We start from the raw sequence: 17475 nt of genomic DNA, 5'->3' as shown, positions 1-17475 counted from the left end.
GAGTAAATTTTACATTCCTCACCCAAATCTTTTCCCACATGTCCATTGTGATAACTTCCTGGATGTTTTGGGCCCATTTTATCATACAATCCTTAACAAGCTCTGGTTCTGAGTCAATCTCTATCAATGCAAGATATATCCGTTTGATATGTGCTGGTCCCTGATTTCTAATTTGCTTTATCAAATTTTCATCAGTCATTGCAAATCCATTTTTCTGGTCTTCTTTCCACCTGGCCCGTAACTGAGTATATTGAAACCAATTTTGAACAACCTTCTCTTCTCGCAAGAGGCTATATGATTTCAAACACCAAACATTTCTTTCCAAACTGAGGATCTCCTTGTACGTAGTCACATCATGTTTGAAGCCAGCATGTATATTTTCTATTGCGTGTTTTGGAATTGCCCAAAATGGTATCTTGCAACTTAACTTATGTCTATACTTCTTCCAAACTCTCAGCAATGCCTGTCTTAAAATATGCACCCTAAACACGTTGTCTACCTTCTTATCATACAACAAATATGCATGCCAGCCAAACAACAAATCATGGCCTTCAAGATTTAATAACCTCCCTTGCGTCAAGTTAATCCAATCACTTATTCCTACTAATGCAGCAGCTTCATAATATAATTTAAAATTAGGCAATTTAAGGCCACCTCTCTCACGAGTATCCTGCATAATCTTAAGTTTAACTCGTGGTTTTTTCCCTGCCCACACAAATTTATTGATACCTCGCTGCCATTCCTCCAAATTAGAATCTTTCTTAAGAATCGGTATCATTTGAAATAAAAATAAAAATTTAGGCAGGACATTCATGCTAGGCAGGGGATGCTAGGCAGAAGAGTGCATTTCTCAGTTACCACTTACGTCTCTGTAATCCTTCTTTAAATACTGTAACCAATTTTGGTCTCCACAGTATAAAAAAAGGGTGAGACTCCAGAAAAAATGCAGAGAAGAGCAACAAAGATGATTATAGGACTGGAGGTTAAAACACATGAAGAATGGTTACAGGGACTGGGCATGGCTACTCTAGTGAAGAGAAGGACCAGGGGAGACATGATAGCAGGCATCCAATATTTGAGCGGCTGTCACAGAAAGCACCTGAGGGCCAGGCAAGGAATAACAGGTGGAAACTGATCAAGGAGAGATTCAACCTAGAAATAAGGAGAAATTTTCGGACAGTGAGAACAATCAACCAATGGAACAGATTGCCTTCAGAAGTTGTGTGTCAGAATCCATTTATATTCCATTCCTAATTTTTTTATCTGCGTAAACCTAAATCTCACACCCCTCCCTGGATTCTGCCATCCACAAGGAAGAGAGAAGATGTCAATTGGCCACCCCCATCCATTAGATGCAAGGTTGTTTATTCAGCCTGCCTAGAGGCCATCATCAAAGACCAGAGGAAGAACTGAGAAGAACAAAAGCAAGAAGGGGGGCGGGGTAAGGTCCCTTCCAATTCTATTATTCTATTCTATTCCATGGCCAGGCACCCTAAGAAATATGCGTATTACTCCCAAACATCTCAGTTCTCAAAACATCTTGGAGAGGTTAAAATAAATTATCATATATCTACAATATGTGGGAACATGTGTGGGGAATGCCCTTGTTTTCTGTTAAAAATGATCAATCTAGACAGTGATTAATCGTTTCACAGCACTTGGGGATAATGGACCTCTGCCCTCCCCTTTTAAAAAACCCCCAGTCAAAATACCATCATCCATGTAGGGCTGTTCACATACGTGGGCAGAGAGAGAAACAGGGACGCAGCAGTCTCCAGAGAGGGAATCCGGGCACGTTAAAAGAGAGGCAGATTCAGGGGCTCCATCTCAAAGGAAGCCCACCTGGACAGGGCAGCCCATTGGCCAAGCCCACCTGGACGCCTCTCGGCTCTCCCTCACCCGCCTTCCAGACGCCATTCAGCTCCTCCTCGCAGGGTCCCCGCCCTCCCCTCCAGCCTCGCTCCCTCCCAGCCCAGAGCTCCCCCCGTCCTCCTCCTCCTCCTCCCCTCCAGGCGCTGGCAGGCTGACCCTCCCCAGCAGCGAGAGGGGAACGTGGGAACGGGGGTGCCCAACCTTCCGGGAATCCCCGGGAGCCCCCAGGCGGGGAGCCGGGCTGCGCCAAGAGGGGGGGCTGCGGGGCAGGAGGGGGGCTCGGGGGAAGGACCTGGAGGGGATCGGAGAGCCGTTCGCGGAAGCCGCAACCCAGGAGGAGGAGAAGCGAAGGCGCAGCGCTTCCCACGGAGCAGAAAAGCCCGCGAGGAAAGGCGGAGACTCGGAAGGGGAGGGGGCGCAACTGGGGGAAACCCACCTGGCTCTCCCTCCCTCCCTCCCCCGGGGATTCCCCCTCCCCTTCCCCCCCCGGGGATTCCCCCCTCCTGATTGCCCTCCCCCTCTCGGAGCCTCCTCGCCCACCTGGCGCCCTTTCAGCGACCCTCCCCGCGAGGGGAATCTCCGCAGCGCTGCCGTAAGAAAGTTTGGGAGAGCGGGAAAAGGGGAGGGAAGGGCCGGAAAGTGCACTCCCACAGCCTTATTTCCGTTTCCGGCCTCCTCTCTAGGCGACAGAGTAAAGCTCTCTGCCTTTAACCCCATCGTGGCAGCCGCTGCGGGGAGGGGGCGAGTGTGGCTCCGCCGGCAATGCCAAAGTGCTCCAGTGGGGGACCCGCAAAAGACCGTCTCCCCCAAGGGAAGCCCCCAAATCCCAAGACAGGGATCGAGGTTTAAGAAAAAAAAGATACTTGCATATGTTAATCTGAATCTCTAAATGCATATTAGGAATTCATCGCTGTTAAAAAACAATATCTAACGTTATACTGTATGTTGAGAGGAGCCTGGTAGCACTTTTTCTGACTAACAAATCGCTTTAACATGCATAACGTAAGCCTGCAAAAGGGCTAGTCCAGGAGTCTTCAAACCTGGCCCTTTTATGACTTGTGGACTTCAACTCCCAGAATTCCTCAGCCAGCCATGCTGGCTGAGGAATTCTGGGAGTTGAAGTCCACAAGTCATAAAAGGGCCAAGTTTGAAGACCCCTGGGCTAGTCACTTTTCACTAATCTGATTTTTAGCTGCCGTAGTCGCCCACGGTTCTCCTTCCAAAAACTATGCAAAATCCCTTCTGAGTAAGAGGATGCAGGGGTTTCTTTCCCCATAGAACGCTCAGAACGGCGTTCTGCCACTTTTTGTTTTTTGCACACACACAAACAAAAAAAAAGTTTAAAGAAACTGTTCCGGAGAGCCAAATTCTCTTAGCAGCACACCAACGAGGCAGCCAGATTGCAGAGTAGCAGAATGCATCGCAGCGACAGGCCCTCAGATCGCTCAAATCGAAGGAAACGCGTTCTGTACGGGCTAATTCAAAAGTGGGAGGGTAAGAAGGGCCAAGTGTGGACAGGTTGCCTAGCAACCTACCTAAACAAACTTTCAGCTCCTGGTGCAGGACGCCTTGCCTTTTTTAAGCTGGGAAGTTGAAAAAAATGGTAAAAAGAAGGCAATAGAGTCCGATCAAGAAGGGATGCGGTGGCTCAGTGGGTTAGGACGCTGAGCTTGTCGATCAGAAGGTTGGCAGTTTGGCAGGTCGAATCCTGGGTGCCGCGTAACATAGTGAGCACCTGTTACTCCTCCCAGCTTCTGCCAACCTAGCAGTTGGAAACATGTAAAAATGCAAGTAGAAAAATAGGGACCAGTACAGTGGCAAGGTAACAGCGTTCCGTGTGCCTTTGGCATCTAGTCATGCCGGTCACATGACCACGGAGACGTCCTCGGACAAGCGCTGGCTCTTCGGCTTTGAAACGGAGATGAGCACTGGCCCCTAGAGTCAGAAACGACTATCACGCATATGCAGGGGAACCTTTAGAGTGCTATCAAGGAAAATGTATGGATATAGCCAGCAGACGTTTAGGGAACCTTTATTTTTCATACACTGTTCGAATTTTGTTTTAATGCCATAGTGGTACACAATTAAATGTAGTCAAGGTCTTTTTTTTAATCCCAAGGCATCTGTTCATTAAATACAGTATAACAAAGTTTTGGATGATGGAATTATTTTTTATCTAAGGATAACTAATGATAACAGCTCTTAAATCTGTTATTTTATTTTTGCACAAAAAATGTATAATTTGCACTTGCATTCATTTACATTTAGAATATGTTGTTAAAATGTATTGGTTTTGAAATAATTAGTGCACACGTATACCTAAAACCAGTTTATTGCATTTGGCAATTGTTCTAAAAAAAATCTCACTGTCAACCAATATAATTCATTTAATTTGAAATCAAGTGAAAAATTGATTTATTTTTTTAAAACAAATGAATGGCAATTCTTTTATAAGAAGTTGCCTCAAACAAAATGAAATTTCAATACATTGTGCATTGTGAATGCTTTCTATTGCGTTCCTTAAATACCATACTTATTCTTATGCCAAGAGACCTTGAGTATTTTTATGGTGATCAATGTACCAGGAAGATAAGGAAGAATGCTTTGGAAGCATGAGAACGAAACTGCATTTCTAAATGTCCCACGGTCATGCAAAGGAACAGTGAGTGCATTAAAGAGGAATCCAATTTGTGATGTGTGCCATGTGTTCAATTAATGTAGCTTGCACAGCCCCACCTTATACAGCGGGCCCCACTGCTCCCACAGCACCAGGAGCCCCGGCTCCGCCCCCGGGGGGGCAGCCCGCCACAGCAGTGCCCCCCACCACCAAGATGAGAGTTCTGGCACTTTTTTTTAAGAAAAAAAAGTACTGAGAGAATGCATTCCCTGCCTTGCTTCTCCTGTTTTAAGGGTTTTCTTCTCTAAACTGGAAGTTGCACCCCCAAAACATGATTCCCCCTTTCCAGCTTCCCCAAGGATAAAAAGAAATTAGCCACAACAAAGCTCTACATCACAATGCCAGTCAACCTCCTTTCCTAACTGCTATCTGCAGTTGCAGTCAGAGATTTCAAATGGAGAGGGATCCTGATGATCAAGGGGAAGCCACAAGGGACAGTGTTTCTTGTTTGATTGCCAGCAACATATTTAACTGTTTAGTGCTGAGGGGGGTTTCAAGCAGCTTCTGCACTTATTTTCATCTGTGTACCTGTTTGGTTGTTATTGAGTCTGCACAGAAGCTCCCTACTCTTTGTACTCTCACAAAGACAAGCTTTGGGAGAAGCACTCCGCCTTCACGATTTCATTTGATAGCTTGCTGGTAATGCTAGAACTCTACTGCTGCAAAATATACCTTGAAAGGAAAAATCACAAGAAGAAAAGGTGGAATGGCTTCCTTACAAAGAAATCCAAAAAGGTTCATTAAAGAAGCTTTTTGCTTGTTTATTCCCATTCCCATTCAGGCTCTTTCCAGAAACAATGGCATGATAAGTTAAAACCTCTCTGTACTTTTCTCATTCATGATCCCGTCAATTATCACCAATATCCCTGGCAGAAATGCAGCCCCCAACCAGGAAAGACGATCCACCATGTTTCCCTGAAGGCTGCAAATATTCATTTGTCCATCTCTCTCCATCTCTTCTCAGATATTGTTGACAATTGGATCCAAAAATGTCAAACTTGGATTCATCACCCAGATTGTTGGGGGCAATTAAGCTGACTTTGTAATAATGCCTCTTGGGGGGGTGTGTGAAAGCCCTAATAAGCAGGCATATACATAGAATGAAGGCTACTGCTAAGCTTGTAAGCCGCCCTGAGTCTTCGGAGAAGGGCGGGATATAAATGGAATTAAAATAAATAAATAAAAAATAATACTCTTTTCCACTGATCCCGTAATCCAATTTTTGTGAGCTTCAGCATATCTTAGCTGAAGCCATCTGTGGGATACAGGCAGCACACAAAACCACACACCTGTCTCTGGTGCCCAAAATGTTGGGGACCTCTGCCCAAAGGCTATTTTCTTTAGTCTCTGCCCTGGAGGCCTCAGGGCATAGGACTGGCATCCACATCACTAAGTAGCCGGTCATTAAGCATCACATGACAGTGCAGCGCATTATCGGGCAGTGGCCTAATTGCCACTGAGCCACGTGAATGACTGGCCGGTGTGTGTGGACAGCCCAAGGTTTATGAACTTCATTGCAGGACTTTGTGGCCCCACTCGTGTGAGCCTCATGGACTCATATTCACCGGCCCCTCCCACAAAATCATCCCCTTCCCCCCCCCAGGCTGCCAGCCTGTAAAGATGGGGAACTCTGCACTAAAGACTTGCAAATTTACTTGGAATAATTACTTTCAATTGCGCTGAGAGGTTTAAACAGTCATCTTCATGCCTAGTGGACGGTCACTTAAATAATATGAGCCAGCAGTGTGTAGCAGCAACCATAAAAGCTAATACAATCCTTGGTTGCATAAACAGAGGGAGAGAGTCAAGATGATGTGAAGTATTAGTAAAGGTAAAGGTAAAGGTTCCCCCGCACATGCGTGCTAGTCGTTTCCGACTCTAGGGGCCGGTGCTCATCTCCGTTTCAAAGCCGAAGAGCCAGCGCTTGTCCGAGGACGCCTCCGTGGTCATGTGGCCGGCATGACTAGCACAGAACGCTGTTACCTTCCCACCGTAGTGGTCCCTATTTTTCTACTTGCATTTTTACGTGCTTTCAAACTGCTAGGTTGGCAGAAGCTGGGACGAGTAACAGGCGCTCACTCTGTTACGCGGCACTCGGGATTTGATCCACGAAACTGCCGACCTTCTGATCGACAAGCTCAGTGTCCTAACCCACTGAGCCACCGTGTCCTTTCTGAAGTATTAGTACCACTATATAAAAACGTAGTAGGACCACATCTGGAACACTCCATCCAGTTTTGGTCACATTATAAAAATGATGATGAGACTTTGAAAAGAGGGCAGAGAAGAACAGATATCATGATTAAGGGTTTGGCTACAAAGGCACATGAAGAACGGTTGGAGGATTTGGGTATGGCTAGTCTAGTGAAAAAAAGGACCAGGCGTGATATGATAGCCGTGTTCCAAAATTTGAGGGGCTGCCACAAAAAAGAGGGGGCAACCTATTTTCCAAAGCACCAGAAGGTGAGACCAAAAACAATGGAAGGAAACTAATGAAGTAAAGAAGCAACCCAGGACTAAGGAGAAACTTCCTAACAGTGATAACAATTAACCTGTGAAACAGCTTATCTTCAGAAGTTGTGGGTGCTTCATCACTGAAGGCTTTTAAGAGACTGGAAAACTACTTGTCTGAAATAGTACATTTTCTCCTTCTTGAGAAAATAGGTTGACCCTCCCTCCTTCGTGACAGCCACTCAAATAATGAACACGGCTATCATGTCACCCCTGGTCCTTCCTTTCACTAGACATACCCAATTCCTGCAACCATTCATGTTTTAGCCTATGGCCCTCTAATTGTTCTTGTTGCTCTTCTCTGCACTCTACATTCACTATATGGTGTGAGCAAAAGTGAATGCAGTATTGCAAGTGTGGTCTTATAAAGGCTTTATAATACTTCACATTAATCTTGATTCTATCCACTAATGCAGCCTAGGATTGTATTGGCTTTTTTGGCAACTGCAGCACACTACTGGCTCATATCAATCAATCAATCAATCAATCAATCAATCAGAATAGAGTTGGAAGGGACCCTGGAGGTCTTCTGGTCCAAACTCCCTACTCAAGCAGGGGACCCCATACCATTTCAGAAAGTATGTTCTCCAGTCCTTTCTGAAAATCGTCCATTGATGGAAGCACCTACAACTTCTGAAGGCAAACCGTTCAACTGGCTAATTGTCCTGTTAGGAAGTTTCTCCTTAATTCCAGGTTGCTTCTCTCCTTGATTAGTTTCCATCGTTTCTTGTCTTGCCTTCTGGTGCTTTGGAAAATAACTCCCCCCCCCCTTCTTTGTGGCTGGATTACCAGATTACAATTATGTCACTCCTAGTAGTCCTTTTCTCTAGACTGGCCATACCCAATTCTTCCAACCGTTCTTCATGTTTCTGTCTCCAGGCCCTCAATCATCTTAGTTGGTCTTTGCACTTTTCCCCCAAAGTCTCAACATCTTTTGTGTAATTTGATCAAAAGTAGATGCAGTATTCCATGTGCCCTAAGGCTTTATAAAGCAGTACTAATATTTCATGTGACTTGAATTCTATGCCTGTTTATAAAACCTAGGATTGTATGTTTTTTTGGCTGCTGCCGCCCACTGCTCTCTCACATTTAAGTACTCGTCCACTAGGATTCCTAGGTCCCTCTCACAGTTACTGTTTTTGACACAGGTTTTGCCTAATCTGCACTTGTACCTTTGGCTTCTCCAGTCTTTTCCTCACTCTTCCAAGGCAGCGAGCCCTGGCGATGTCATCCAGTAGTGTCAGGGGACAGCACCCAATATCTTATTTATTTTATTTTATTTTAATTCCATTTATATCCCGCCCTTCTCCGAAGACTCAGGGCAGCTTTACAAACTTAGCAGTAGCTTTGCTCACCACCCTCTGTAATGCTTTCCTATCTGTGGCTGTCAGACCAGCATACCAAACCACAATGCAGTACGAGAGGACGCTCTATATAGTAGACCGGTAAAAGAGGGTCATTGGCTGTTTTTCTACCCTGTTCTTCCGGAAGACCCTGAGAAAGTGAAGTCTCTGTTGGGCCTTTCTGGCCACCTGGGTTGTATTCACTTTCCAGGTAAGATCTTTGCAGAGGTAGACTCTGCAGATACCAGATCTAAAAGAAAACTTTCATTTTAAAAGTTTTTGTCTATGCTTGCTTTATTTTGGAAAAAAATATTTTGTGGACAAAATATTTTTTAAATAAGCCCCTTTATGAGAAGCAAGTTCATGGCGTTGTTTTGCACCTATTTTATAAACTGTCTCCAAATTCATGGAAACATAGCATCATAGGCTTGGAAGGGAAGCTGGGGGGGGTCTTCTAGTCCAACATGCAGCTCAAGGCAGGAGCCTTATACCATCCCACTCAAATGACGGTCTAGCCTAATTGTGAAAACCACTAGTAATGGGACAGCCACAATCTCTGGAGGCAACCTATTCTATTGATTAATTGCCATCACTGACAGAAAATGCCTCCTTACTTCTACGTTAGATCTCATTTTAATAAGCTTCCACCCATTACTTCTTGTCCTAAACTTCCACCCAATACTACTTATCCTGCCCTCAGGTGCCCTAGAGAGTAAGTCAATCCCCTCTTCTTGGTGACAGCCCCTCAAGTACTGGAATACAGCTATCATGTCCCTCAAGTATGATTTCCTTTGATAGCCTAGATCAGGGGTGACAAACTCAATTTCACTGAGGGCCACATCAATATTGTGGTTGCCCTTGGGGGGGCCGGGTGGGTGTGGCCTGGGTGTGGCCTACTGGGTGAGCGTGGCTGGAGTGCGTATGGCCTACTGGGTGGGCATGGCCAGCTCTACATCATTGGCATCAAGGGTGCCTATGGGGGCCTGGGCAGGAGTGGGACAGATCTGGGGGTCCCTGACAGAAGGAGGGACTCTGGGCCAGGGCCAAGGCAGTGGGGGCCGTTCCCTCACTGTTTCCAGGATGGCTTCGTGGGCCACATGAAACCACTTCGCGGGCCGCATCCGGCCCCCGGGCCTTGTGTTTGACATGTCTGGCCTAGATATACCAAGTTCTCACAACTGCTCACCATGTGTCCAGACCCTTTATCATCTTTACCGCTCTTCTCTGCACAATTTCCAGGGCTTTAACAACTTTTCGTATAGTGGCGACCAAAACTGGACACAGTATTCTAACTTTTCCAACAATCTGGACACTCACATGATTTCTTTTCTCTGTGAGTCCATTGGTGTTTCACCAGGATGAAATTGTGACTGAAACTTTTCCCACAATGACATTCAAAACGTTTCTATCCCGTGTGAGTCCTCAGGTGTTTCAGCAGGCTGGAATTGTCACTGAAACTTTTCCAACAATCAGGACATTCAAAGGGTTTCTCTCCTTTGTGAGTCTTCTGATGTTTGACGAGGTTGGAATTGTGAGTGAAACTTTTGCCACAATCTGGACACTCATACGGCTTCTCTCCTGTGTGAGACCTCTGGTGTATTACCAGGCTGAAATTCTCACTGAAACCTTTCCCACAGAGAGAACATACAAAGGGTTTGTCTCCCGTGTGAGTCTTCTGGTGACTCATGAGGTGAATTTTTTTAATGAAACTTTCCCCACAATATGGACACTGATATGATTTCTCTCCAGTGTGAATCCTCTGGTGTCTCGCCAAGTGGCAATTCTGACTGAAACTTGTTGCACAGTCAGGACATTCAAAGGGTTTCTCTCCTGTGTGACTCCTTTGGTGTCTCACCAGGTTGGAATTCTGACTGAAACTTTTCCCACAATCAAGACATTCAAAAGGTTTACCTCCTGTGTGTATTTTCTGGTGACTCGTGAGCTGGAATTTTCGAATGAAATTTTTCCCACAATCTGGACACTCATATGATTTCTTTTCTGTGTGAGTCCTTTGGTGTTTCACCAGAGTAGAATTGTGACTGAAACCTTTCCCACAATCAGGACATTCAAAGGGTTTCTCTCCTGTGTGAATTCTCTGGTGTTTCTCCAGGCTGGAATGGTCACTGAAACCTTTCCCACAATCAGGACATTCATAGGGTTTCTCCCCTGTGTGAGTCCTCTGGTGTATCACCAGGCTGGAACTATAACTGAAACCTTTCCCACAATCAGGACATTCATAGGGTTTGTCCCCTGTGTGAATCCTCTGGTGTATTACCAGGCTGGAGCTGTAACTAAAACCTTTCCCACAATCAGGACATTCAAAGGGTTTCTCTCCTGTGTGAATCCTTTGGTGTTTCACCAGGCTGGAATTGTGACTGAAATCTTTCCCACAATGAGGACATTCAAAAGGTTTGTCTCCCGTGTGAGTCCTCTGGTGTATCACCAGGCTGGAACTGTGACTGAAACCTTTCCCACAATCAGGACATTCAATGGGTTTCTCCCCTGTGTGAATCCTCTGGTGTTTCACCAGGTTGGAATGGTCACTGAACCCTTTCCTACAATCAGGACATTCATAGGGTTTCTCCCCTGTGTGAGTCCTCTGGTGTTTCACCAGGCTGGATCTGCGACTGAAATCTTTCCCACAATCACGACATTCGAAAGGTTTCTCCCCTGTGTGAGTCCTCTGGTGTACCACCAGGCTGGAATTGTGACTGAAAACTTTCCCACAATGTGGACATTTAAAAGGTTTCTCCCCTGTGTGAGTCCTCTGATGTACCACCAGGCTGGAGCTGCGACTGAAATCTTTCCCACAATCAGGACATTCGAAAGGTTTCTCCCCTGTGTGAATCCTCTGGTGTGACACCAAGTTAGAAATCTGACTGAAGCTTTTACCACACTCGGGACATTCAAAGGGTTTCTCTCCTGTGTGAATCCTCTGGTGTGATACCAAGTTAGAAATCTGACTGAAACTTTTACCACACTCGGGACATTTAAACCGTTTCTCTTCTGTGTGACTCCTGAGGTGTATCACCAGGTGGGAATTCTGACTGAAACGTTTCCCACAGTCCAGACATTCAAAGAATTTATCTCCTTTTTGAGTCTTTTGGTGACTCATGAGGTGGGAATTTTTAATGAAACTTTTCCCCAAACTGGACACTCATACACTTTGTCTTGTGATGCCTGCCTTACTGTCTGCTCTACGTGCCTGTCTAATTGACCTTTTCTTGGCACTGACTTCCAGATATTTTCCTCTTTTTCTAAATCAAAAATAAGCTCCCTTGATTTTTTCTGTAATGTATCTTGGAGTTTTGTGATATCTACTTTTACCAGCTTCAATTATCTTCTTGGTTTTCTTTTACCTGCTGAGAAAAGTGAAGAATTTTGTGCCTTTCTGAAGAAAATTGAAAATGTTTTGATTTCTGGCTTGATTTGCTTTTTTAAAAAAAGCTTCTTGTTATTCTCAGTTGTCCAGGGTGCTCTTATTGCCATCCTCTTTATCTATAAGATTCAAAGAAAAGTGTAACTTTAGTTGTTTATAAAATGGCTTCAGAAGATGTGAGAAAAAGAAAAAAGTATACATTACAAATAAGCAAACATGCCACAATACAAGAAAAAACTTGTTACAGTAATTATGATTCATTTGACACACGGAAGACTACTGAGATCCAAGTTCAAATATCCATTCAATCATGAAATACTGTTTTTGACTTGGGTAAATCACAAATGCTTAGCAATGCAAACCGTTATCATCAAATATATCTGGAAGTGCTGGGAATTATACAGTTGTAGATATATGCATACAGAGAGAAATAGAAATATACAAACATACAAATGTGGGCTGTTGGTTTGATCTCTGGGCTTGATCTCTAGGTTGCAAATGTTTCATCTCCAGGGAGACATCTTCAGTGCAGCTTGAATTGTGTTTGGAATGTTGCTTCCAGTATTTCAGTTCAAGTAGCTCTCTCACTCCCAGTTGGTTACAGTCAACCCTTTTAAGGTACTTTTAGAGATGTGGGGACTTTTAACAGATGAAATGATACCTAAAGTCTCAGCTGTCAATTTCTGCAATGAACCTGGCTGAAGCCATTTTCTTTTATACACAGTTGCCACACACTTTAGAAGGGGGAATGAGACTGGACATATTGCTAGGTATAACACAGAACGACCGTGGGAACCAAGGTCATCTCCACAAGTGTCGGAGGAAGATGGGGAGGAGTGACTAAGAGGTCACCAATTAACTCCATTGGACAGTGTGATTTGTGACACTTGGGGGGAAGGGGTTTGATACTTTTAATTATGCTGAACCTGCGGGAAATATTCAGAGTTGGTTTTACTTTTGAATGTGCCCATACGATGTACCCCATAAACATGTTCATTGAGGAAACTGCTAGCCTCGGAGTTCTAATTTGGTTGGGATGGTTAGTCGGAACCATGACATTAGCAAGATGTAGAGCACTAGTGTCAGCTCTGCTTGGCTCGGCTGGGGCCTCACAGGCATTCTGCCATCAAAACAGGAACTGGGCATGGCTAGTCTAGTGAAGAGAAGGACCAGGGGAGACATGATAGCAGGCATCCAATATTTGAGAGGCTGTCACAGAAAGCACCTGAAGGACAGAGAAGGAATAACAGATGGAAACTGATCAAGGAGAGATTCAACAGTGAGAACAATCAACCAATGGGACAGATTGCCTTCAGAAGTTGTGTGTCAGAATCTATTTATATTTCATTTATATTCCATTCCTAACTTCCTATCTGCACAAACCTAAACCTCACCCCCATTTAAAGTGACTTGTGAGTGATTTAAAAGCAGACAGAGCTGACCAGGAGAAGTTAAAATTGCAAGTGCTGGGAACTTTAACTCGGGCAGAATTAATCTTCTTCATATTTTAATTTGACTTAAAGGGGAAAAATGGCGCCGGAATGCTGTTTCTTTGTGTGAAAGGACAGTGTCAAGAAAGAGATACATTTTGCAACAAAGTTTAAACAACTTATCAGACTTTGTGTATTTAGAGCTTCTCTTTCTTTTTAAAAGAAAGAATTCTTACAGAATATTCTTTTTTTTTCTCTGGGACTTTGTTTTTTAATTGCTGATTTTGTTGAAGGGGAAAGTGAAATTTATAAGAAGTGGACTTTTACAAGCAGGAAAATGGCTTCAAAGCGTTTGAGAATTTCTGCTGTTTCTAAAAGTACAATCTCCTCTCCTGTAGTACAACCTGCGGTGCAATCTACAGCTAAGCGTAAATCCCCTCCACCCTCTCCCCCACCACCTGCATTTACGCTTAAAGATATTCAAGATGCTTTAAAGCAAGCAACACAAGAAATAAAGAAGGAGATGGCTGATCTTCTTGACAGTAAAGTGAAGGAGATGGCTGACCTCCTTGAGAATAAAAATAGAGAGATGAGGGAAGACACACTGCTTGCACTTCAAGGGTTAGCTACACATATTGAACGCTTGGATGATCGGGTGGATGAAGTTGTGGAAAAAACTGAAAAATTAGAAAGCAGAGTTGTTAAAGTTGAAAACAAGATTGATAGAACAGAGGACGAAGTGACCATCTCACAATATAGAGATATGGAATTTGCCTTGCGAATAAGAGGATTAAAGGAGGACCCACGAGAAGATCTGAAAAAGGAGGTGGCAAAAGCTATAGCTCCCATTTTGGGATGTGAACCTGAGGAGTTATCAAGAGAGATGGATAAGATATTTAGGGTTAATCCCTGGATTGCGAGGCAGAAAAATTTACCTAGAGATGTGGTTATTTATTTTTCCAGGAGATCACTTCGAAATGCAATTATTCAGGCTTTTTACCAACAGTGATTCCAAATTGCAGATCAAAACATTATAATTTTAAAAGAAATACCTCCAAAAATTCTTAGAAAAAGAAAAGATTTTGCTTTTTTATCTGAGGAGCTTAAAAACCGACAGGTCCAGTTTAGATGGGAAATACCTATTGGAATAGTGGTGAATTATGCAGGGACATGATATAGACTTAATACAATTTCAAAGGCAAAAGATTTCTATACATGTCCTGAAAGTAGGTTCACCACCATCTCCACGACTTAAGAGAATAGAAGAAAGGCTGGAAGATAAACAACCAGTTGAAGGTGCAATGTCACTGGCTGTTGGAGATTTACCGCAGGCAGAGCCTATTGAACAGAGTTTGTTGTTAAAGGATGATCCAAAGGAAGAGAGGATGACTCGGGCTGCGTATAGACATAATGAAAAGGAGCAAAAACAGAAGGCTGATTCTGGACCAACAACACAAGGCCCGGTTAATACAGAGCCTATGGGAGGGGCACGACCGAAGAGACCGACGGCAGATCTTCAGGCAGTGTTCCAGAGGCTTCAGGCCACTAAGGATGGCAAAGCTCCTGACATGGAATGTTAATGGCCTGAATTCACCACAAAAAGAAAGAATTTCACTACCTGAATCAACATAAAAATGACATTGTCTGCTTACAGGAGACTCACATTGCTGCAAAAGATCAAAAGTACCCAGCTTTTTATTTCGACCCCAAACCACCCCAGTGATGCCCTCGACGTGATGTCCCGCTGCCTGGAGGCGGTTCGGGTCTGGATAGGGAGGAACAGGCTTCGACTCAACCCTGACAAGACTGAGTGGCTGTTCGTGCCGGCATCCCGGGAAATTCCGATTATTCCATCATTGGCCATGGGGGGTGAGCTATTACCCCCCCGTAGATAGGGCCCGCAACTTGGGAGTCCTTCTAGACTCACAGCTCTCTTTGGAAGAGCATATTGGAGCTGTGACTAGGGGGGCCTTTGCCCAGGTTCGCCTGGTGTGCCAGTTGCGGCCCTATCTAGACCGGGATGCCTTGCACACAGTCACTCATGCGCTCGTGACCTCTCGTCTAGACTACTGTAATGCTCTCTACATGGGGCTGCCCTTGAGGTCCACCCGGAGACTCCAACTGGTGCAGAATGCAGCCGCGCGAGTTGTCTTGGGAGTTTCCCGATACTCCCATGTTACACCTTTGCTCCGCGAGCTACATTGGCTACCGGTTGCTCTCCGGGTGAGGTTCAAGGTGTTAGTTATGACTTACAAAGCCCTTCATGGCATGGGTCCGGATTACCTACGGCAACACCTGCGGCCAGCGTCAACTTCCCTCCGTCCAGTGCGCTCCCACAGAGAGGGCCTCCTCAGGGTGCCGCCGATCAAAGAATGCCGATTGGTGACCCCCAGGGGGAGAGCGTTCTCTGTGGGCGCGCCAGACTTTTGGAACCGCTTACCGGTTGAGCTCCGGATGGCCCCCGACCTTCGCTCCTTCCGGCGCAATCTCAAAACATTCATTTTCGAACAAGCTGGCCTGGTCTGACGGGATCGGGTTGGGTTTTTAAAACTTGTTTTAACTTTAATATGTATTGATTTTATGGGCATGATGTTTAATGGCTTTTTAATTTTTGTATTCGATTTTTATTGTGTATTGCCCTGTTCACCGCCCTGAGTCCTTCGGGAGAAGGGCGGTATAGAAATCAAATTATTAAATTATTATTATTAAATTAAATTTGGACAAGAACAACCAAGTCCCCGCGGCATTGATATTTTTGGATGCTGAAAAAGCTTTTGATCAGTTGAATTGGCAATTTTTATTGAAAGTTGTTGATAAAATGAATTTTGGGGATAAATTTTTACATTCTCTTAGGGCTATATATCAACATCAATTGGCACAAATTATAATTAATGTGGGATTAACAGAGGCATTTAAAAGCGAAAAAGGCACAAGACAGGGATGTCCCCTATCACCATTGTTGTTTGTTTTAACATTGGAGATTTCATTGATTAAAATTCGTGAATCAACTATAATAAAGGGAATAAAAATAAAACAGAATGATTATAGGTTAAGAGCTTTTGCGGATGATTCAATTGGTTATAGACTTGATGGAAATTATAACTCAATATGGAAAGTTTCTGGTTTTAAGGTAAATAATAATAAGACTAAAATATTATCTAAAAATATGACCATGAATGAAAAGGAAATGTTAATAAAATTGACAGGTTATGAAATAGTGAAAAAGGTTAAATATTTGGGAGTATATATTACAGCCTCTAATGTGAAATTATATAAGAATAATTATGACACATTATGGCTAAAAGTACAAAAGGATTTAAATAATTGGAAAAAAACTACAATTATATTTGCTGGGGAAAATTGCAGCTGTTAAAATGAATGTTTTACCAAAGTTTCTCTTTTTGTTTCAAATGATACCTATATTTTATTTATTTATTTATTTATTTTATTACATTTATATACCGCCCTTTCCCGAAGGACTCAGGGCGGTTTACAGGGTGATTAAAAAACCAAGATACAAAAGTTAAAAACAATTTTTTTTAAAAAATTATATTTGTCCCTGCATAAATAAAACCCCAGTTAAAATAAGATTAATCCTCAGCCTGGGCCAGAGAGCTCGAAGAGCCAGGTCTTCAGGCCCCGGCGGAATGAACGGAGGTCGGGGGGCAGTCCTCAGCTCCACTGACAGCTGGTTCCAAAGGGCAGGCGCCCCCACTGAGAAGGTCCTATCCCTGGGTGTTACCCGCTTGCAATCTCTTACCGGTGGCACCCTGAGAAGACCCTCCCTGTGGGAGCGCACTGGACGAAGGGAACTTGATGCCGGCAGCAGGTGTTCCCTCAGATATCCCGGACCCAAGCCATTTAGGGCTTTATAGGTCATCACCAGCACCTTGAATCTCACCCGGAGGGCAACCGGAAGCCAATGCAGCTCGCGGAGTAGAGGTGTTACATGAGAGTATCGGGAAACCCCCATCACAACTTGCGCGGCCGCATTCTGCACCAGCTGAAGCCTCCGAGTGGTCCTCAAGGGCAGCCCCATGTAGAGAGCGTTGCAGTAGTCTAAACGGGAGGTCACGAGCGCATGAGTGAAAAAAGATTGAAAAAAGATGCTAATCTGGATGAATGGCAGAAGGGTATTAATAAATTTATCTGGGTGGAGAAAAAACCAAGAGCTAAACTTAAGATTTTACAAGACGCACGGGACTTAAGGTGCCTAACATGAAATTACCATATTTTTTGGACCATAAGACGCACTTTTTCCCC

The 17475-nt window shown here is 44.2% G+C and overlaps 1 protein-coding gene across 8 annotated transcripts in view; it reads right to left on the bottom strand.

Moving 5' to 3' along the window:
* Nucleotides 1–17475, bottom strand: part of LOC308664089 (uncharacterized protein) — a 71447-nt gene that overhangs the window by 24994 nt on the left and 28978 nt on the right. For 3 of the 8 annotated variants that reach the window (XM_081321078.1, XM_081321077.1, XM_081321076.1), the window contains exon 2: nt 8283–11901. The exons of 1 other annotated variant lie outside the window; for it this stretch is intronic. In XM_081321078.1, the coding sequence (XP_081177204.1) occupies nt 9809–11518 (1710 nt within the window). In that variant the 5' untranslated portion in view covers nt 11519–11901 and the 3' untranslated portion in view covers nt 8283–9808. Of the gene's footprint in view, nt 1–865; nt 1153–2412; nt 2474–8282; nt 11902–12232; nt 13008–17475 lie in introns of those variants that run through there. 4 more of the 8 variants (XM_081321080.1, XM_081321071.1, XM_081321079.1 and 1 more) reach the window with 4 other exon arrangements.

This window comes from Vipera berus, assembly GCF_964194415.1.
Source record: "Vipera berus genome assembly, chromosome: 2".
Classification (NCBI taxonomy): Eukaryota; Metazoa; Chordata; class Lepidosauria; order Squamata; family Viperidae; genus Vipera; species Vipera berus.
This window is presented reverse-complemented; position numbering and strand designations above follow the sequence as displayed.